Source organism: Pipistrellus hanaki, assembly GCF_964339955.1.
Source record: "Pipistrellus hanaki genome assembly, chromosome: 16".
Classification (NCBI taxonomy): domain Eukaryota; kingdom Metazoa; phylum Chordata; class Mammalia; order Chiroptera; family Vespertilionidae; genus Pipistrellus; species Pipistrellus hanaki.
Window position 1 is genome coordinate 15,282,343 of NC_140518.1, and position 22,221 is coordinate 15,304,563.

General features: G+C 53.4%; 1 protein-coding gene across 3 annotated transcripts in view; it reads left to right on the forward strand.

Annotated features, from left to right (window-relative positions):
* The window catches only part of RGS9 (regulator of G protein signaling 9), a 57,653-nt gene extending 39,090 nt beyond the window's left edge, over positions 1 to 18,563 (forward strand). Inside the window, exons 10-19 of one of the 3 annotated variants that reach the window (XM_084864086.1) lie at positions 904 to 933; positions 1,586 to 1,647; positions 2,732 to 2,845; positions 4,920 to 5,035; positions 7,720 to 7,807; positions 8,773 to 8,911; positions 9,960 to 10,045; positions 13,564 to 13,681; positions 17,056 to 17,531; positions 18,149 to 18,563. In XM_084864086.1, the coding sequence (XP_084720212.1) occupies positions 904 to 933; positions 1,586 to 1,647; positions 2,732 to 2,845; positions 4,920 to 5,035; positions 7,720 to 7,807; positions 8,773 to 8,911; positions 9,960 to 10,045; positions 13,564 to 13,681; positions 17,056 to 17,531; positions 18,149 to 18,284 (1,365 nt within the window). In that variant the 3' untranslated portion in view covers positions 18,285 to 18,563. The remainder of the gene's footprint in view (positions 1 to 903; positions 934 to 1,585; positions 1,648 to 2,731; positions 2,846 to 4,919; positions 5,036 to 7,719; positions 7,808 to 8,772; positions 8,912 to 9,959; positions 10,046 to 13,563; positions 13,682 to 17,055; positions 17,532 to 18,148) is intronic. The other 2 variants (XM_084864084.1, XM_084864085.1) reach the window with 2 other exon arrangements.
* The last annotated feature ends 3,658 nt before the right edge of the window (positions 18,564 to 22,221 follow it).

Consider the following 22,221-nt stretch of genomic DNA (forward strand, 5'->3'; position numbering starts at 1 on the left):
TCCTAGGATACCTCTCCCCACTCCCCACCTGGGAAAAGGATTTCCTGTGAAAAGCAAGTACATAAAAGCAATCTGATGAAGCAAAATAAAAACTGGCAAGGACACTGAACATGACATTCTAGGTTGGAACCTCCTGGGCCATAAGTTATTAACTGGCTGAGGAAAATAGTATCCTCCTTGGCCTTTTTACCAAGTGTGTGTGTGTGTGTGTGTGTGTGTGTGTGTGTGTGTGTGTTGATTTCAGAGAGGAAGGGTGAGGGAGAGAGAGATAGAAACATCCATGAAGAGAGAGAATCACTGATTGACAGCCTCCTGTATGTCCCACACTGGGGATCGAGCCTGCAACCCAGGTATGTGCCCTAACTAGGAATTGAACCCTGTTCTTCTAGTTCACAGGTTAACTCTCAATCACTGAGCCTCACCGGCTGGGCTCCTGTGTGATCCCTACCTCCCACTTGTGGTATCGGTGAAGCTGTTACAAATGAATTAGGAATGAGTCTCACCATTCATTCAGCTCTCTCTCTCCTGTGAGAGGAGAAACAGACACTCATGCCGGTTCCCCATCTTTACCTCCTAGTCCATTTCAGGTGGTTCGGAAGGCATGGCAGTAGGTGGGGACCAATCCCAAACTTAGTCTTTCCTGCATCTTGGCTTTTAGGAGAGCAGGTTCAGGTCACAGTGGTAAATCCTACCCTGCCTTCATCAAGTCTCTCAGTTGATTGAATTCTCCAGTAGTTGCCCAGAAGAGGGTGGAGGTGGTGGGGAGGGGGAAATTCTATCTTCTCAGTAAGAGCAGATGGACAGTTTTCTCATGGGGAGTGTGTTTTTATTTTCCAAATGGGCCTTTGGACTGTGATGATTTCATGGCATCTGTTTAACGGCTCTGGCTTCTTTGTTTTACAGAAACAAACAATCACTGCTGTCAAAAAAGAGGTAATTTGCCTCCCAGTCCCAGGGACGTTTGGTTTTAAATCCTCCAACACGTTACATGTACTTGGGCTTGAGGCTCTGCCCTCGGCAATGAGAGAAAAGCCACATGTAACGTTCAGAAGACTGTTTACGAATGAATGGACATCACAGCATGGCAAAGCATCCTCTGTGAGATCTGAATGGGGCTGATGCTGGACTCGGCTTCTGAGACACTCCCAGGAGCCACCTATCAAATGCTGTGGGGTCTGCATCCCCACCCTGGCCCTGGCCCTACAATTACAGGGCTGTTCAGAGTCTGCCCAGGGTGGCACAGGGCCCATTTTGACATGTAATCGTTGGCCATTGAGGTTAGATCTGCTTGGTTAACCATCTGTCCTCATAGCTTGGTTTAATGCTTCTTAGAATTCTCTTCTCCCTGGTCGCCCCAGCTTAGGCCTTTTCCAAGAGCAACACATGATGGGTGAAGAAGGCCCCTCATTTGAAGTTTGGGATCACCCATCTACTGTGGGCCTGAGCCCTGTTGGTACTGAGGTGTCTGGCTTGAGGGGATGGAGTGGGATGCCATGATGGGTATAAGGTGTCTAGTTCTGGAGGCCATCTGTGACACCCAAGGGTGGGGCAGTCGGACATCTTCTCATGACCATGTCTCTTCCAGATCATGTATTACCAACAGGCCTTGATGAGGTCCACGGTGAAGTCTTCGGTGTCCCTTGGAGGGTATGTTCCTAACTTGTTGGTCTTGCCGAGGTGTGAACAGCGGATAGGCAAGAAGAGAACTTTTGCTTTAAGGCAAACTTGAGAGGTCCTAGACTGACTTAAGATCCTAATGTACTTTGTGGGACAAGAGAGGTCTTTTGGGTGTTGAGTTACTGGTGGTCCACTTGGTGCAAGTCTCCAGGTCTCATCTTGGGTTCAGCAAAATCCGGGGTGGGTGAAGTTCTGCACAGGACTGTCATCTCTTTTGTGGTGGGAAGATGAGGCGAGTTCATGGGCTGGACCCTACGGGGGTCCATGGTAGCCTGGCATTGATGTGTTCCTAGCATCACCTTCCAAACTAACTGGGGAAAGGTGGGTTGTAGTCAGAGTCAGGGTATTATTAAGTGTCCATTATTAATCTCTGATCTGAAATCCAATGAGGACACATTGAGGTTAGATCTGCTTGGTTAACCATCTGTCCTCATAGCTTGGTTTAATGCTTCTTAGAATTCTCTTCTCCCTGGTCGCCCCAGCTTATGCCTTTTCCAAGAGCAACACATGATGGGTGAAGAAGGCCCCTCATTTGAAGTTTGGGATCACCCATCTACTGTGGGCCTGAGCCCTGTTGGTACTGAGGTGTCTGGCTTGAGGGGATGGAGTGGGATGCCATGATGGGTATAAGGTGTCTAGTTCTGGAGGCCATCTGTGACACCCAAGGGTGGGGCAGTCGGACATCTTCTCATGACCATGTCTTGTTGAATGGTTTGTTGAATGTTCAGGCTACCTTGACCCAGTCCCCTGGAGGACATTATCTGAGACACACAAAGGGTTTAGGGCCAAGATACAATGTCAAGAGCCTGCATTTAAAAAAAAAATTAAATCAGTTACAGAGAAATTAAAAAGGGACTGGATTGGGAGACAGCACTTCATTTCACAAGTAGAATGGGGACAGGTTTTCGTCAAATGCCTGCTAATCTGAGTGCTGTTAGAGTGTTTTCCTGAGAAGGCAGTAATAATAGGCAACTAAATCAATAAGGGAGGACAAGCATGGACTTAGTCTCTTGGGTGTTGAACTCCTCGGAAATTTTTTCCATTTGCTTTGCAGGATCGTCAAATACAGTGAGCAGTTCTCGTCCAATGACGCCATCATGTCAGGCTGCCTCCCCAGCAACCCTTGGATAACAGATGACACCCAGTTCTGGGATTTAAATGCCAAATTGTATGTATTCGATATGTTGGTTTTTGAAATACAGCTTTTTGACTTATTCACACGCCATACCATTCATTCCCCCATTTGAAGTGTACGATTCAATCTTTTCTTCATGGAGTTGTACAACCATCACCACAAACCGTTTTAAACCACTTTCATCACCCAAGTGAGAAGCCCCCCTCTCATACCCTTTGGCTATTACCTCTCCCCACCCCCAACCCATGCTCCTCCAGCTGTTGGCAACCACCATATAACTTCCGGTCTCTGGGGGTTTGCTGGTTCTGGACACTTCGCATAAACAGGATCCTATCCTATATGGTCTTTTGTGATTAGCTTTTTCACTCAGCACCCTGCACGCATTAGTGCTCAGGCCCTGTCTATGGCTGAATGATAGTCGTTGTAAGGCTAGACCGCACTGTGGTTTTCCCTTCCTCAGTTGATGGGTATTTGGGTTGTCGTTGCCTTTTCATTATTACGAACAATGCTGCTGTGATTATCCGTGTTCAGATTTTTGTGTGAACATATGTTTTCGGGTCTCGTGGGTGTATACTGCTGGGTCACATGGTAACTCTGTGATGAGCAGCATAATTGTTTTTGAAAAGAAGACAATTATCTTTATGGTTTTGTGTCTTGGGTGTCTAATTAGAGTCAGACTAAGTTCCTGGAGGGCAGGGCCCTAGCGCTGCCCTGGCGTTTATACTTCCCACTCCTCAGCTCCGCCTGTGCATTTCACTTTTAAAATGTATTTTTTATTTGTTATTTAAAAAAAAATTTTTAATTGATTTCAGCGAGGAAGGGAGAGGGGGAGAGAGAGAAACATTGATGAGAGTGAATCATTGATTAGCTGCCTCCTACTCCCCACCCCCCCCCCTTCCCCCACTGGGGATCAAGCCCACAACCTGGACATGTGCCTTGCCCGGGAATCAAACTGTGACCTCCTGGTTCATAGATGGGTGCTCAACCACTGAGCCACACCAGCCTGGCTGACTGTGCATTTTGAATGGTTGTTGCTGCTAACCGTGCCTGCATAATCCCGTCATTTGGAAGAGGGGCAAAGGCAGTAGTAATGCAGAGGGAGAGTGTAAGCCAGCAAAGGGAGAAAGCAATGGCGTAACTGTCAAGTCAGAGGGGAAGGTAGAGGAGGAGGAGTGGGGAGGAGGGGCTGGTAGGAGTGTAAGACCAAGCTTACATCAATGCCAAGGCCATCACAGCTGTATGGGGAGGACACAGGAGGCCCGGGTGCAGCCAGGTAAGCAGGCACAGCTGGAGAGCCTTTCCCCTGGCCCAGGGAGCCTGCCCTGGGCAGCTGATGGTTAAGGAGGGCACTCATGTGAGTTTGGGGTGTCAGTTGCAGAACAGAAGACTTCTGGGGGAGGGGGGTCTTTCCTCCCGCACTGGGAGCCCTGGTCATTAGGAGGGTTTTCCGGAGTCTGTGCCTGTCGCCCAGTTATCAGACAGGAGAGGCCGCCTGCATCTCCTTGTGGACAGGGTGGTGGCATTTGACTCTCAGGGAGGAGAGGGCAAGGTCACCCGGCCAGGGAAAGCGCTGTCCTGAAAGGGTAGGAAGGAGACCTTTCAAAACACCAAGCGGAAAGGGACTTGCATCCTCCAGGAAGCCCCGGAGAGGGGCAGAGATGGCACCGGGGGCGTGTGGCCTGAGGCAGGAGGAACATGGAAAAGGGCCAGCTGTGCGGTGGGTGACTGCCATCGAGGGGGTGGCTGTGTCCATGGCACCCATTGCAGTGCTGTTTGGAATCTCCTCTCCCCTGTCCGACATGCAGCCTGCCCTCTGCTGGCCGGCCACAGGCCCAGGAGCAGCCTTCCAGCTCTTTTGCCCCAAAGGCTGAGAGCGCGGGCTCTCCGTGGCCGGACCTTCTCACCTTGGGGTGGCCAGCTCCTGCTGGGAGGCCCAGGGCCCTGTCTGAGGACGTTTGTGCAGAATGAGGGGAGGGAGGTGGCTGGGGGAGCCGGGGCCGTGGGGCTGATGCCAGGAGCTAAAGCCTTCCCCCCAGTCCAGGCCGCCGCCTGGCACAGCCCCCTCCCACGGGGTGTCCGGTGCATTTACACCGTGTCCTCCCTGCAGGGTGGAAGTCCCAACCAAGATGCGCGTGGAACGGTGGGCCATCAACTTCAGTGAGCTGATTCGAGACCCCAAGGGGCGCCAGAGCTTCCAGTACTTTCTCAAGAAAGAATTCAGTGGTGGGTCTTTGATTAAAAAAAAAGAAAAAGAAAAAAGATTTAACATTTAGAAGCACTCCTGTCGTGTCCAGCACAGGGTTCCCCAGGGGCCTCACAGTTGGGGTGGGGGGGAATTTCACTCGCTCACAGGAATATTATTCACATTTTCATGTTCCCCTCCATGCTGGCTGCCCCATTTCTTACCCTGATCCTGGGGTCACCAGCTCCTGCTCCGTGCAGCTCCCCGAAAGCGGACGAGGAGAGAGGCGAGGCAGAAAGCAAGCTTTCTCTTGTTTCTCAGCCTGACGTCCTGTAGCTCCACGCTCCTCCACGCCGGCTGCTCATGCCCGTCACCTGGGGGTAGTTTAGACTGCTCGCCCGGGACCCATCCCACAGGCTCCTTTTTAGATGATTTGGGGTGTAATTTCCCAAAGGTTGAACACTTCCCAGGTGATTCTAATGTTGGCCATAATGGATGGCCGCTCTCCAGCGCCGCTTCCACCGGGGGCTTAGGAGGGTGCGGAGTTTAACGGCCCAGGTGGGGCCATGTTCTAGATCCATCCCGTCTCTGGATGCTTCACACGGTAGACGCTTGCAACTTCTTAAGTATACAGACAGCACTGAGAGACCCCTGGGGAGTCATAGGTCAGGTCGGGACCATTTCACTGGGCTGAGCGTTCCACTGGCTTCCACACTTCTACTGAAACATTTACTTTTATAAAATATATATTTTATTGATTTTTTTTAGAGGGGGGTAAAGAGAGAGAAAGAGACAGAGAGAGGGAGAGAGGGAGAGAAAGTAGGAGGGTAAGAGGGAGAGAGAGAGACAGACATTGATCCAATGCCTCCTGCATGCCCCCTACTGGGGATGGAGCCGGAAACCCGGGGATGTGCCTGTGGATGTGCCCTGACCAGGAATCGAACCAGCAACCTCTCTCATAGGAGGACGCCAACCCACTGAACCACGCCACCAGGGCTGAACTATTTACTTTTATGGGGTTCATTTACTTCCTTACCAAGTCCCAGCTCTGGGGAACACACATGAGCGCCTCATCATTCCGCTGCTTATTCCCCACGGCCCACCTGTCTGTGGGGTTGTTCCTGAAAGTACCCTCGAGGGACGTCCCGTTAGGGGGTTGGATGTGACACATTACATTATAGTATGTATTCTTGAACATCCTTCTCTCAGATCCAGCCGAATTGCCATGCTACAAGGAAACGCATTGTACATGGTGGGGAAGGGGAGAGCTTTCCGAGCCAGACAGAAGCATCTGGCCAAAGAGTGGAAAGGGTGCCATCTAGTGGCAAAGTCACAACCCACACCCCGAGTCTCTCCCACCCACGCATTACTTAGTAACACAATCTGTGGAAAGGATTTCCCTGCGTTATCAAAATAGCGCTATTGGTGATCTCCTCATGACATCCCCGAGGCTCCAGGAATGAACAGGGCAGGTGAATCATCCGTTTTCTCATTTAATTAAAAAATCATTAAGCCCTAACCGGTTTGGTTCAGTGGATAGAGTGTCGTCCTGAGGACTGAAGGGTCCCAGGTTCGATTCCGGTCAAGGGCATGTACCTTGGTTGTGGGCACATCCCCAGTAGGTGGTGTGCAGGAGGCAGCTGATCAATGTTTCTCTCTCATCAATGTTTGTAACTCTATCCCTCTCCCTTCCTCTCTGTAAAAATAAAATAAAAAAATCAATAAAATATATTAAAAATAAACATCTTTATAAAAAAAAAATCATAAAATTGAGATATAATTCACATACCATAAAATAACATGGCATGGCCCACATACCCTTTTAAAGGGTACAATTCAGCGGTTTTAGTTTATTCACAAAGTTGTGCATCCATTACCACTATACAATTCTAGAACATTCTCACCACCTCAAAGAGAAACCCCAGTAGAAATGTCCTGTTCTTCTCCCTTCCTCCGTCCACACGTCCTCCCTGCCCCCAGCCCTAGGCAACCACTAATCTGCTTTCCATCGTCTCGGATTTGCCTCTTTCGGCCGTTTCCTGCACACTGAATCACAAAGCAGGTGTCCCTTTGTCTTCTTTCACTTAGCGCAGTGTTTTCAAGGTTCGTCCATGTCAGGGGTCCTCAAACTTTTTAAAGTGGGGGCCAGATCACGGTCCCTCAGAGAGCTGGAGGGCCGGACTATATGAACTACTAATCCCTACTGTAACACCTTGGCTGCGCTCACTGCCCAAAAAACCTGGCGGGCAGGATCAGACTCCCCTGGGGGCTGCATGTGGCCCGCGGGCCGTAGTTTGAAGACCCCTGGTCCATGTGGTAGCACACTTCGATGCCTCATTCTTTTTCACGACTGAATAAGATTCCACTGTGTGGACACACCACATTTTGCAGACGGGGCCCTATCGCCGAGCAATGCATGTGTGGCCTTGTTCACGCATGTGCTACCCCTAACTTCCAGGACAGAGGACACGGCAGCCTCTGGGAACTGACGTGAGCGGAGCTTGTGTCCTTGGGGACGGAGCAATGACCACAGGAGACACCCCTCCAGCTCCTGTCAAAGACACGTGTGCAGCAGACATAGGTCCATGGGTCGGCGTGGCTGCTCCTTGTTTTGTCTGGCCCACAGGCACCGCACAGCTGGGAACTGAACCTATCCTGGCTGACCCGTTTCTCCTCTTTCCTTCTCCCTGCTGGTTCCCTGTCTGGCTTTTGTCTCCCTGTGCAGGAGAGAACCTGGGCTTCTGGGAAGCCTGCGAGGACCTCAAGTACGGAGATCAGTCCAAGGTCAAGGAGAAAGCGGAGGAGATTTACAAGTAGGATTAGCCACCTTATTGGGAGAGCCGTTCCTTCCTCCCCATCCCCCCTGCCCCATCCTCGCACACCCCTGGTGTCAGCCAGCTCAGTCCTGCACCTGCCATGCTATAAATACTCACTGCCGCTGCGGAAGGACTCCTGATCCTGGGGGAAGGTGCTTACCTAGGAGTTAAAGAAGCAAGCCGCCCTGAATGACAGTGCTCTGTCTAAGCCCCTAAGGTCTCCTGAGAGATAGGTGCGCCCATGCCTGAGAGAGAGAGAGAGAGAGAGAGAGAGAGAGAGAGAGAGAGAGAGAAGAGAAAGAGGCCCATGCGGGGAAGGGAGGTCCCCCAAATGTCCGGGACTGTGAGCCCAGCCTAGGATACAGCTGTGGGCACAACACTTATGTTGCCGTTACCGGCTCCACCCCACTCACTGCGTGTAGTAATAAGCCTATCCCTCCACGGGCCTGCCTCTCCTCCGAATTCCCCTCCAAACTACCAACAGCTGAGGGTGTCCCTTCAGGCGGCCAGCCCTGCTTCTGGTGGCCGGGTGGGGAGGGAAGGGGCATGGTGAGGCCACCAGCACGGCCACGGGGCACAGCTGCCGGGGTCGGCACCCGCCCCTCCTCCCCCGGCAGGGTGCTGGTGTCTTGCTGTGGCCACATCTGGCTAGTCTCCTCTGCACTGGCCTTTTCGGACACCTGTCTCAGGCTCTGAGGGCCCAGGGCAGAGAGGGAGGGAGAAGGAGAGAGACATAGAAACATCCACGATGAGAGAGAATCATTGATCGGCTGCCTCCTGCACGTCCCCCACTGGGGATTCAGCCCGCCATCCAGGCCTGTGCCCTGATTGGAAATCAAACTGTGACTTTCCCGGTTGATAGGTCGACGCTCAGCTACTGAGCCACACCAGCCAGGCAGCTGTGACCTTACTAACCGACTTGGCTGAGCTGCTTTTTGCTAACATTTCCCTCCCCGCCCCAGGCTCTTCCTGGCCCCCGGGGCGAGGCGGTGGATCAACATCGACGGCAAAACCATGGACATCACGGTCAAGGGGCTGAGGCACCCCCACCGCTACGTGCTGGACGCGGCGCAGACCCACATCTACATGCTCATGAAGAAGGTGGGTCTTCTGACGGTCTGCTTGTTGCTTTACTGCCTCTATATCTACCTTTTGGTTCATCAGTTTATAATGTTCTTTATGAGCCATAAATGAGTGAGGTCATGTGGTGTTTCTCTTCCATTGACTGGCTTATTTCACTCAGCATGATGTTCTCCAATTCCATCCAGGTTGCTGCAGATGATGAGAATTACAGCGGGGAGGGGAGGGATATCTGGGGGAGATAAGAGATCAACCGAAGGACTTGTATACATGCATATAAGTACAACCGATGGACACAAAACTCTGAAGAGGGTGGGTATGTATGGGAGGGGTGGGGCAATGGTAAAATATGTACACAGATAATAATTTAATAAAATAAAAAAAAGTAAAAAAAAAAAAAAAAAGAAGGTGGGTCTTCGCTGATGGTGCTGGCGGTGGGGGTGGGGCAGGGGCCCAGAGAGTTCTTTCGAATGGGGGCAAGAGACGCGGCCTGTGGCTACAGTTTTGCAGGTGCTGTCTCCCTAAACGCTGGCTCTTCCATCCGTGCTCTGGGCTGGAACCCCCTTGAGCCCCCAAGCTTGCTGGCTGGGAGGACCCCGTCGATGCCGTGTGTTTCCACTGGGCCTCTCGCTCCGCAGTAATGCCTCTGTCAGGATGGTGTGCTCTGAGAGCCATTAATGACTGAGGGTTTGCAAGACGCAGTCCGCTCAGCAAAGCATGGAGCTTCGTATCAACGACAGCCCAGGAGGTGGGGATGGCATCTCCGGAGTCTAGCAGTTTGCTCGGGGGTCCCCCCAGAGGTGGAGCCAGATTCAAGCTGTGCTCCTCGGAGCCGAAGGCTGAGCCCTCCCTCCCTCCCTGCCACCTGTGGATGGCGGTAGTCGGGACCACCCTTGAGGTCTGTTGCTTTTGACACACACACACGGACATGAATACCTTTCACGCAAGGAGACACATTCTCTTCACCGCGCCATCTAATTGCCGAGGGAGGGCTTGAAAACGGCAAGCGTGTTCATTTGATTTGACATGTTCCCTCTCGTAATTACTGTTTTCCTCTCGTTCCCACTAGGATTCCTATGCTCGCTATTTGAAATCTCCTATCTATAAGGAAATGCTGGCCAAGGCGATTGAGCCTCAGGAAACCACCAAGAGAAGGCAAGTGGAAGGCCTGTGCCTGCCAGATGCCTGCTGTTTGTGTTTACAGAGAATCGGGGTCTCTTCCAGGCCAGTGGCCATGGTTGAGAGATATGTGTTTGGTGGAAATACTGCGGACTGGGATGTATTTCTTAAGGTCTGATGGCCTCATTGTCCTTAGAATGCCCTGATATCATCCTAGCAAGATTTCCTTCATCATTATGGCCAATGAGCTGTTTTCCTCTTGTGCTGGTTTGCAAAAAAGTGTTTTATTAGACTTATAGTTACACTTATCACAAATAGAAGCAACTCATTGGTGTTTTATTTTTTTTAGTTAAAACACTTTATTTTTTTGTAATGCATTGGTTTTTAAATCTATATATATAAAACCAGTCGACCATTTGACCTGTTGACCATTTGATTGGTTGCTATGATGCGCACTGACCACCAGGGAGCAGATGCTCAATGGATAAACTGCTCCCTAGTGGTCAGTGCGCTCCCACAGCGGGAGTGCTGCTCAGCTGACCAATGGGCACCAGAAGCCTGGCTCACAGCTGGTGAGCACAGCTGCCGTGGCAGGTGCAGTGGGGCTGGGATGAGCCCGAGTGGCTCAGCGCCTGGCCTGGGTAGGGCTCCTCCCTGGCTGCCTGCTGCTTCGCGCACTACTACATCCCTGGGGAGATGTCAGACTGCCGGTGCAGGGATTGGGCCGAAACCAGCAGCCCGACATTCCCCAAGGGGTTCCAGATTGTGAGAGGGTGCAGGCCAGGCTGAGGGACCCCATCGGTGCATGAATCCATGCATTGGGCCTCTAGTATATATTATATATAATTGATTTCAGAGAGGAAGGGAGAGAGAGAGAGAGAAACATCAATGATGAGAGAGAATCATCTGCAGGCTGATGCTCTATCCACTGAGCCAAACCAGCAGGGGCCAGTTTTTTATTTGCTGTACTTCTCCACCTCCCTAATGAATGGGGATTAACTTAGTCACATCTTTGTATCCTTGTAGTGTCCTGAGACCTTACAGGGAATAGCAGAACGCACCACAAGAGACATGGTAGATGGTTAGGGGAAACGAACAGTGACGTTCCAAGTATTCCTGGGGGCCCTTTCAGTGTCTGTTGTCAGCACCTTCCTCACTGGGGATGTAGGTCGTCTCATCTGGCAGAGCCCTGGCGTGAAGCATGAAATCCTGTTCTGAGGGGGCAGTGTGAGCCCTCCTTTTGGCAAAAAGAAACCTCGATGGTAGCAATTTTTGACCTTTGTCATCTCATGGCACACATAAACTAATTACTAAAATTCCGAAGCACACCAAAAATACATTTTTTTTGGCCAATTTGACAAAAAAGTTATAATTTTGATTGATTTACAAAAAAAAAAAATAATAAGAGTAATCACCTATGCTTTTTGCTCCAAAATTACTTTTTAAAAATATCAGGTGTCTCTACTTGTATATAAGGATTTGTGGTATGAAGAATTAACCAGTCAGATGCAACTTGATTATGCGACGTGACCAATAAGATGCAACTCTGTGCCTGGCCGATGTGGCTCAGTGGTTGAGCATAGACCTATGAACCAGGAGGTCACGGTTCGATTCCTGGTCAGGGCACATGCCTGGGTTGTGGGCTCTATCTGTGGTTTGGGGCGTGCAGGAGGCAGCCAATCAATCACTCTCTCTCATCATTGAGGTTTTTCTCTCTCCTTCTCCATTCCTCTCTGAAATCAATCAATCAATCAATCAATCATACACACACACACACACACACACACACACACACATCACACACACATATACACACAAAAAAATGTAACTTTGTTATATGACCTCTATATTTATGGTTCAAGACAGGGAATTCACACCAGATAGCTATTGCTGTGTTGGCTGTCGTCATTTTTTTTAAAATTTTTTTTTTAATTTGACACTCTCAGGGAAAAGAGGTTAGCGCCCCTGACTAGATAGGCAGGCATTGCATGTTTTAAACATTCGTGCAGCACACCAGTTGAAAAATCTCTGATCGATGGGGATTGAAGATTCAAAATAGTAACCAACGACTCGGGACTTTGGCAGAGGTGTTCCCAGCGCCAACGCATGGCCTGTCCCCGCGGCGTGAGTCAATGCTCCCGCTTGCCAGCTCGGCCCACGCTGGGCTCCTCTCCAGCATCTCCAGTCCATTCAAAAGCACGGTGGTTGGACCGGAGCCTTCATCAAAGGAGCTTTCAAAAGAAAGCCCAACTCGGTTTCATTCTCGAGGATAATGGCGCTGCTATGAAAAGGAGAGAAAGGAGGTCTCTGTGGTGCCATTCTTCTCGGTTACCCGGGGGAGGGAGGGAGTTCAGGGTCCCTGGGGATTTGAAAGCGTCTCCTTTAAGCCACAAGAAAGGGCCATAATCACTCCACAAGTCCTGCCAGGAAGTAGTGGGGCAGGAAGGAAGGGGAGTCTCGCACTGCTCTCTCCAGAAGCTCCGGGAGCCGGGGCGGACGGAGAAACTAGCGAGGATCTCTGGGCACCGGTGCCGGGAGGGCTGCGTTGGCATCGGCCCCAGGTGCGGTGAGAGGCGCTGGTGTTGGAGCCGGGCGATGCTGTTCCTGCTGCTGTGGGCGTGGGGTACGTGTGGGAATGATTTTGTGACATTGAAGCTCCGCCTGTGACCGTGGGGGGTCATGGCGAGTGTGAGTTCGTCCCATGATGTGCGGGTATAAGGCTACGTATAAAACGTCATTTTTCCAGAACAAGTTACATCGAGCTCTCCGCCTTCGCTTGGCAGGGCTGGTGGGAGATCCAGGATTGGGCATGCCTTGCTGTCGGGGAGCCCTCCTCCTCCCTAGGGTAGATAGAGTTCTACAGGCTCCTGTAGTCCAGAAATTTGGGGATAACCTTTGCTGCTAAATGCGTGTCTCCCAGCCTGTGGGTGGCTTAGCTGCTCCCTCTCCCCCGAATGAGTCAGACCCCTAGAGCACTGTCCTGGCTTCTTCCAAGGCCACGTCAAGAGAGTTTGGTCCCAGGAATCCACGTTTAACCTCCGTGGAAGGTTCTGACTCCCTGGGTGCATGTGCATGAGGCCAACAGCTCCCCAACCCTCTTCCGGCCCCTTTCCCCTTTCTCGGCCCACTGACCTCCTAACCAGCCCAGCTCTTCTCCGTCCCTGAACCTTGGCTTTGCTCCAGCTCTCCCTTGAGGCAGGAACCCAAACCCTCCTCTCTCCCTCCTTCAGGAAGAGCCTGCAGGAAGTCAGGATGACAGGTGGACTTCGAAAGGTTGTATGTGTGTCTAACCATCGCCACCCAAGCAGGCTCCCTGGCGCCCCGCCTAAAATCGGATGGCAGTTGGGGCTCACTCTTGTGCCATGCTCCAAGGGAGGAGAAGAGGGCTGAGGTCGGACACACTGCCGAGAGCCCCACCTGAAGTTCACCAGGAGCAGGAGGGGACAAGTCCAGCTCTGGCCTCCCAGCCCCACCTCCTAACCGGGTGCGGAGAGGCCATCGCTGGGCAAGCCTTGTGGCTTTCTGCTAACCGCCCGTGCCGTCCCTCCTTCCAGCTCCAGCCTCCCGTTTATGCGGCGTCACCTGCGCTCCAGCCCGAGCCCCGTCATCCTGAGGCAGCTGGAGGAGGAAGCCAAAGCTCGGGAAGCGGCCAACACGGTGGACATCACCCAGGTCATGAGCAAGCTGGACCGTAGGAGCCAACTCAAAAGAGAGCTGCCTCCTAAATGAATCTGCCATTGCTGGGGGGGGGGGGGGGGGGGGCGGGGCAGGCGCTTGGGAGAGGCAAGCAAAGGCAGGGTCAGAGTCTGGAAGAGTCCATCCCCGATCAGTGGGGGAAATGCATCACTCCTCTGACCTCCTTCATGGTGGCTTCCCAATACCACGGCAACGTGAGCTTAGCTCTCTCACCCCAACAACCAAGGGGCAATGTGTGTGTGTGTGCCGGGGGGGGGGGGGGGGGGGGAGGTCTCCTGACTCAGTTGCTGTGTGACCACCTATCTCACCATCGGGGGTCCTGGTAGTGAGAATCATAGAGAAAACAGGCTGACTTGTGTTCCATCATTTGCTTTGAAAAATTAAAGAGAAGGCCTCTCTGCCCCCTACTCAGCCCAGGCATAGTTCTTCAGGCACATTTGTTTCAATAGCTCGGTGAAGCGCCTCATCTCGTCTTTTCTCTCCAACTCAGACGTTGCTTCCAAAGCAGTTGGAGGCCCCGCCAGGAGACCAGTTGCAGGGTTTCCCTATAGACAGACTCACGTCACTGCACGCCTCCTCTACACCTGCCTGGAAAGGCCCTGCTAAGACATGTCTCTTGAGCTTGTGCTCAGTCACAGTTACCGAGGGTGGGTGGGCCAGAGACATAAAAATACCAGTGGAGTGCTTACTTAGGACAATGCCTGGCATGTCATAAGTGCTCAGTAAAGGCTAGCTGCTGATATTATCAGCACAACAGTTATAATCATCACCATCATCACCCTCATAACTATCATCCCTGCCATCACCAGCATCCTCATCCTCACCACCATCAGCAGCAGTACCCTTATGATCCTCCTCACCAACAGTATCATCACCCCATCATCATCATCATCACCATCCTTCTCCTCCTCATCCCTAGTAGCTTCATGGTCTCAGAGTAAGCTTGTGCTTTCTTATAGCTGCCAGTGTTGTCCAATACAGTGATTTATTATTATTATTATTCTTTTTTAATATGTAGGGCATTTCCTGAGGTATACCCAAACCATTTTACTTCTCTCTCAAAGTCTTGCAGTGTGGCCCTCCCAGCTCTCTAGGGACCATTAGGACATGGACATGTTCAAGGGGAGGAGATTAGGGCGTTGGTGTCCTGTCCTCTGTCTGCAGCTCCCGCTAGAGGACTAGCCAGCAACAGTGTAGGGACTGGTCAGGCTTTTGGTAACGAGTTCCATGGCTGAAGCAAAGGCCCAAACGAGAAGGACTGTGTTGGGCTGAGGATGAGAGGAGGTGCTCAGCCGTGTGGATTTGCCCTCATGGGGCCATCTTTGCTCATTGGCTTTTGGGGTCGCGAGGGAAGGGCGAGTGAGAAGGGACTATCGGGGGTGACGGTGCACACTGCGTGCTCAGCCTGAACGCAGCCCTCTCCTCCCCTGCTCGCTCCCAGGAAGTAGGAGTTCAGGGGGCTCAGGTCTCATGGGAATTCTCACTCAGTTTCCAGACGGAAAACTAATCGCTCCTCTTGCGCCATCTGCTTTGCCTTTCATTTTGATCCTGTGATTGTGTCCTCATGTCAACACACCTGCCCATTTCATGCTCCTCCCCCCACTCCTCCTGGCCCCCTTGCACAATAAAACAGCAGCACAAGCCGAGCCAAGCTCACTGTCACTGCGTCTCTGTCGTGTCTCATTTCTTCGCCATGTGCCTTGCATGCTACCGCTTTGCTGCTTCACACCAATGGTGGGTGTGGCATGGGCTGGAAGGGCTGGGTCTGCAAGTGTAAGCCTTAGGCCTCTTGGGGGGGGGAGCGGCCAAGGTCATCTTGACAGGGGTCGGGGCGGGGAAGTGGGGTTTGGAAGGGGTAGGAAAGGCATCCTGCGTAGAGTGCCCAGGGCCAGTTGGGCTCATGGCTATTGGCCGGAAGGAAGGACCTTCTCAGGCCAGGTGAGTGAAGCAGGACAGCGGCCACCTTCCTTACGTGTACTGTCCTTCATCCTGGAGAAGAGGAGGAGCTGGGGAAGGAGTGAGGTGGGGAGAGGGCACAGAATTGGGGGGGGGGGGAGTATAGGGAGGGACTCCTCCTGTCATAAGCTGTGTGATCTTGGTCAAGTTGCATCATCTCCATGAGCGTCAGTGTTTTTATCTGGAAAGTGGGGGTTCTAACAGGAGTTTATCACTAATTCTGAGGAAGTAGGAGTCAAGTGAATGGACTGGGGTGGGGGGTAGGGGTGTCCTCAGTCAGTCAGCTGAGGGCGGAAGACACTTTGGTGTCTTTATTGCTCCTAACAAAGCTTACTTCGTGGGTTTGGTGTTTTAGTTCGTTCTCAGGACCCCATGTCCTATTGAAACCCCACAGGCCAGTGGTCAGCAAACCGCTCTGTTGACTAATGAGTTTGCCGACCACTGTCATATACTACCCTTCACCTCTTTGCACACAATATGCCACAACTGCCTAATCCTCACAGCTTCCAACTACATTTAGCCACTGCCACAGGCAATGGGATGGCAATCCATATCTGCGCATCCTCAGGAGGGGACACAGCCAACCCTGGCCCATGACCCTGGGAAGGGAAGAGAGGCGACAGAGGGGAGCTCCCTGAACTTTCCGATTTTAGTTTTCCAGCTCAGGCAGGCTCTCTCAGGCTCCTTCAGCTGAAGCACACCTGACCCTGCCCTCCTGCCCCAGTGCTACCGGACATGAGGGCCTCGGTGGCCCAGGGAGGTCGAGCCCCTTCTGCCATGAGAACCCTCCCTCCCCGTATTGCCTGCCTCCTTCTCCCGGCGTGTCCAGGTCCCACACGCAGTCTTTCCTCCCAACCACCTGCTCTGCCCGCTGGAGGCACGGGAGGTGCTGGGGCCAGGCCATCCATCCCCAGGCGTGTCTGTGGACACAGGTAGGGGTTCAGGTCAGCGCGCGTGGTCTCAGGCCTGGAAGAGTCAGCCAGGCACCAGCTGGGGCTTCTCCTGTTTCCGATGCCTCCAGCCCTGAGGTTGGGAGCCAAGAATAGAGAAGGGATGACGGCGTGTGGCAGGTACTGAGCATTGCTCCCTGAGGGACTGGACCTGAGGGGGGATTGGAAATTCACCTGGCCCAGCATCCCAGCCTGGAGGGTGACCAGCCTGTGCCTTGGGATGCAGGGCCCACGTCTGGGGATCTGGGCTTGGGACAGGGCTTGGCAGAAGGCCTGTGTCTGGGCCATTGTCACAGGTGGCTTTGGGCATCCTTTCCAACCTCCCAGGTGAAGCCACGCCAGACCTGTGCTTGGGACACGGGCAGGGGCCGAGTTATCAGAGGGCAGCCCCTGGGCCCATGACCGGCCACCCAACTCACCCTGAGCTCTCTTTCCTTCCCGCAGCCTGGCCAGCCCGCCGCGCCCAGCCCCCACCTGGCCGTGTACACGGGGACTTGCGTGCCCCCCTCTCCTTCCAGCCCCTTCTCCTCCTCCTGCCGCTCCCCCAGGAAGCCCTTCCCCTCGCCGGGACGCTTCATGCGGAGGCCCAGCAGCACCGTCTGCCCCTCGCCCATAACCGTGGCCTTGGAGGGCTCGGAGCAGAAGGGCGAGGCCGGCGGACCCGGTGCCGGCCAAGGACCCTCCAACACAGACACCAGTGAGGCCTCCGCCGACGGCCCCTGGCCCCGGCCTCCGCCCAGGGCCCCCCTCAAGTCCCGTGTGGCCCTGTCCTTCAGCAGTTTTCTGAGACGAGGCTGCTTGGCCTCCCCCGTCTTTGCCAGGCTCTCGCCCAACTGCCCCCCGGTGTCCCATGGGAAGGTGCAGCCCCTGGGGGAGGTGGGCCAGCAGCTGCCACGGCTGAAGTCCAGGAGAGTGACAAAGTAAGTGCCAGTGGATGTGGTGCTGCGTGTGTGTATACACGTGTGTGGATATGTGAGCAGGTGTCTGTTGGGACACATGTGCATATGTGGGCATCTCTGTGGGCATATGCATGTGTGTGTGTGTGCACATATGCCTGTGGGTGTGTATGTGTGTATGTGTGCACACATGTCTGTAGGTGTGTATGTGTGCACATATATTTGTGGGTGTGTGCATACATGCCTATAGGTGTGTGCATGCGTATATGTGTGCAGATATGCCTGTGGGTGTGTCCATACACACATGCATGCATACATGTCTGTGTGTGCATTCATGTCTGTGGGCATGTGCACCTATCTGTGGGCATGTGCATGTGGGTATATCTGTACACACGACTCTGTGTGTGCATGTGTGTACATACATGTATGTGTGCATACATGTCTGTAGCTGTGTGCATGCATGTCCGTGGGCATGTCCACATGACTGTGGGCATGTGCATGTGGGTATATATGTGCACATGTCTCTGTGTGTGCATGTGTGTTTGTGTACACATATATCTCTGGGTGTGCATGTCTACTGATTCTCTCCATTGGGTGTTCGCCCTGCACTCCCCATCCTCGCTTTCCTCTTGCGTCTGAAGCTTTTTTCAGATTAAAATGGATGTGCCTGTGGAGAGTGGCACCTACCTGATGGACCCGGAGGACACGGGGCCGGGGGCCTCGGGTGACCAGGCCATCAAGAAGGAGGTCATCTGCCCCTGGGAGAGCCTGGCGTAGGGCGCGGCTGGCTGGTCAGGGGCCTGGGGCCACGCAGGGGCTCCCGGCAGACTCTGCTGGACGAGGCCACGGGACGCTCCGGAACCAAGTGCTTTAAGATCATATTTGGGGGCCGAGAGACGAGATGACGTGGATTTGGGGGAAGCGTGCTTTGTCTGGGCTCCAGTGGCCAATTCCCTCCCACCCTCTGACCTTCCCTCCCTCGGCATGTGGATAAAATGGCTTTATTTGCTGCCTTAAAACCGATAAACGGTTAACTTGTAAGAACCTCTTGGATTGAAATGTGTGTGTCTGGTGTTCTCAGTTATGTATGAGCTACCCGTTGGCTTGTGCGTGATGCTTTAGCCTTGGAGCTCTCCAGGGAGATGCCCTAGGGTGTGGCACCACCCAGGAAGGGGTCCGGGGAAAGGGACCCTTCTAGAAGGCCAGGTGTGCTGCTCAAATCCAGCAAGAAGCAGATGCCAAGGTGGGGTGAGGTGGGCATGGGCTCTGCTGGGGTAACACCTGGAAACCATGGTCGGCAAACTGTGTCTCTTTGTCCCCTTGAGTGTGGCTCTTCCACAAAATACCATGGCCTGGGCGAGTCTATGTTGAAGAAGTGACGTTAGAAGAAGTTTAAGTTTAAAACATGTGGCTCTCAAAAGAAATTTCAATTGCTATGCTATTGATATTTGGCTCTGCTGACTAATGAGTTTGCTGACTGCCTCCTGGGAAGAATGCAGAGTAGGAGCTGGAGGAGCAGAGCAGGCCTTCGGACCATGATGCTAGGCTGACCTCTGGGACGGGAGGAGGGGGCAGGTAGAGTGTCCGATGGGACCCCAGTTCCAAGAAAGTTTTGGCCAGGTTGTTGGGGTGTCCCTCAGCCAAAGCCACTGTCAGAGGTGTCCTGCGTCTTGTCCTCTGCATTAGTGCCCTCCCCAGGCAAGGCCATCGGCGGGGAGCCCCTGGGGGAAGCCTGAGCTGGGGACCTGAGCGCACGCTGTCCTGCCTACTGCACCCGTCCGGTGGGCGCCTCTGCAGGGCCGGCCTCGGGGTGCCCCTCCCAACCCTCCTCCAGACATTCACGCAACAGGGCTTTGCTGAGCCCCTGCCATGTGGCCGGCCCTGTGCCAGGCCCCGGGGCTGCTCCTTGCTGCGTGGGATTCATCTAGAGCAGTGTTTCCCAAAGTGTGGTCCGCGTCCCCCCAGGGGTACGGGAAGAGTCTGGTGGGGGTACGCGTTGCACCGGAGTTTGGTGGGGATATGCACTGCACCGTGCTTAGCTGCACCTAATTCTACGTTCTCATGAGTACGAGGGGTACTCAGCGTTACGAAAATTATAGAAGGGTACACATACGTCAAAAGTTTGGGAAACACTGATCTAGAGCAGTGGCTCTCCACCAGGGGACACCGTTGGGCCCAGGGGACACTGAGCCGTGCCTGCAGACAGTCTCGGTTGTCAGGACTGGCTGGGGAAGCTACCTGCATCGAGTGGGCAGAGCCAGGGATGCTGCTGAACACCCTACTGTGCGCAGGACGGCCCCCATCCCTCCACAACAAAGGTTACCTGGTCCCTGAAATAAATGACAGGCTTCGCCCTGCGATGCTGAGCAGGTGCCTCGTGTCCTTTGTTTTTGCCCGAGAGGTCCTGCTGGGACCAATTTGGATTGGACAGCGGGTGGAGGTGAAGGGGTACAGGGTGAGTAAAACGTTTCCCCAAGGATGCCTGGGAAGTCACCAGGAGAAAGATAAATTCAAGGGTTTGTCCAACCACTCCTTATGCCCTCCCCTCTCATCCCCCGCTTTATCGGAATCCAATTAGTAGATAAGGGCCCCACATTTGCTTTTCACCCCGGACACCTTACCCCACTTAGCCCATAAATGCCGGGGCTGTGAGTCACCTGTCTGCGCACTGCTAAGGATGAATGGCGGGTAGGTGCCTGGCCAAAGCCTGGGCTCGCCGAGCCTGAGGAAACACAGCTTCCCCACGGAAAGAGCTTTGAGGTTTAGATTCTGCAGAATCCACTCCCGCGGGCTCACCAAAGGTCACTCACCTTGGGGTCAGGAGCCTTTCCTCCCAGGATAAGTGGAATTGGCCAGGTCCCTCTTGGAAGGTGAGGGGCCAGCAAACGTGATGGCCTTCTTTGCAAAGCTGCTCTGAAGTGAGATTGAAGGAACTCAATCCATCCTCTTTGTCGACCGGCAGCGTGTCCGGGAGAAAGGAGAAGCTCAGTCCCGGACTCGCATAGAGTGTTGCAGGGCTCCACTCCTACGCCGCCTCAGGATCCTAAAGAGAAACCGAGGCCTAACCGGTTTGCTCAGTGGATAGAGTGTTGGCATGTGGACTGAAAGGTCCCAAGTTCGATTCCAGTCAAGGGCATGTACCTTGGTTGTGGGCATATCCTAGGAGGGGGTGTGCAGGAGGCAGCTGATGGATGTTTCTCTCTCATCGATGTTTCTAGCTCTCTATCCCTCTCCCTTCCTCTCTGTAAAAAAATCAATAAAATATATTTAAAAAAATAAAGAGAGAGAAACCAAGTCCGCGTGGATCTCAGTAGGGATGACCAGAGCCTGACGGAGTCACCGGTTGGATTGGCTGAGGCCCAGGCTGAAGTGCAGTGACAGAGAGACCTCAGAGGTAAGGAAGTTCAAACACGAAGGGGTTTCTGCCTCTGTCACTTAATTGTCCAAAGGCCAGGAGCATCGGGGCGAGTGGACTCCCCCGAGCATATTTTTCCATTGTTTTGTTGTTGTTTTTTCCCCCCTAGAGAAAGCGTGAAAGAGAGAGGGAAAGACACAGAGAAACATTGATGTATGAGAAACACATCGATTGGTTGTCTCCTGTACAAGCCCCGACCAGGGCCTAGGCTGAGGAGGAGTCTGCAACCAAGATATGTTCCCTTGACCGGAATTGAACCTGGGACCCTCAGGTCTCCAGGCCGGTGCTCTATCCACTGAGCCAAACCAGCTAGGGCGGGATTGGTATTTTTTAAATCTTGTTTCTCCACACGTGTCTGTGCAGGCACCCGGGGCCACACGGTACACCCTGGCAAGTGTGTGCATGGAGCATGTGTATGGAGTGTCTGAGAAAGCCCCTAGCCACTGGTCTGATGATTCTTCTTGGGGGAACCTGGAAAGGCCCTGTGTCCAGGACGCGCCCAGTCCAGTCATGTCAGAGTCTCTGAAGATGGATAGAGGACCAAGATTTTTTTTTTTTTTTTTTTGCCTTTCCCACGGCCTGGGCTACTCCCGCCCACGTGGTGAGTACCTCATTGGAACCTCTGCAAGCGCTTGGTAGCGACTGCTGTATTCTCAGCCTTCGGGGCCACCGCAGACATGGAGATAGGAAACAGCCTGTTTTCATACCCCATCCAGTCGGTCAGAGTGTCAGGGACGTGCTCACGTTCCTTCCGGTGAAAACCTGCCAGGTGAACAGGGTCTCGGGGAGTCCTAGGAGGCTGCGGGCTGGGACACTGCGTGGCCCTCTTGAGGCTGTGACGTCACTGCCTGAGAGGCGACAGTGCTGTTCCCTGTGTCAGCTGTCAGGAAGGAGGAGAAGAAGGATTTTTTAAGAGCCTGTACTGGCCCAGGACTCCGAGGTCCCTGGGTGCCCAGAAGGTGAGCTGTGGACAGGGAGGGGACATGGGACTTCTGCTCACCTCAGCCTCTGACACACTCTGCTCTGGGCACCGGCTCCTCCTCCCGCTTCACCAGAAGAGGGAGTGCGAGGCTCACGGATCCCCAAAGGGAGGTGGCTGGGATTGCCCCTTAAAATGCAGAGCCTGTGCTGGAGGAGAAGGAAGAGGGACTTGGAGACAGGTGCTTTGCTGTGTTGGGGGTGGGGTGGGGGCACTGGCAGCAGAGGGAGGGCTGTGAGCATTGTCCTCCTGTCCTCACCCCAGAGCCCCTGAAGCTGGCCGAGGTGGGGACCTTGGGAGAGAGAAGTCTCAGGGGGCCT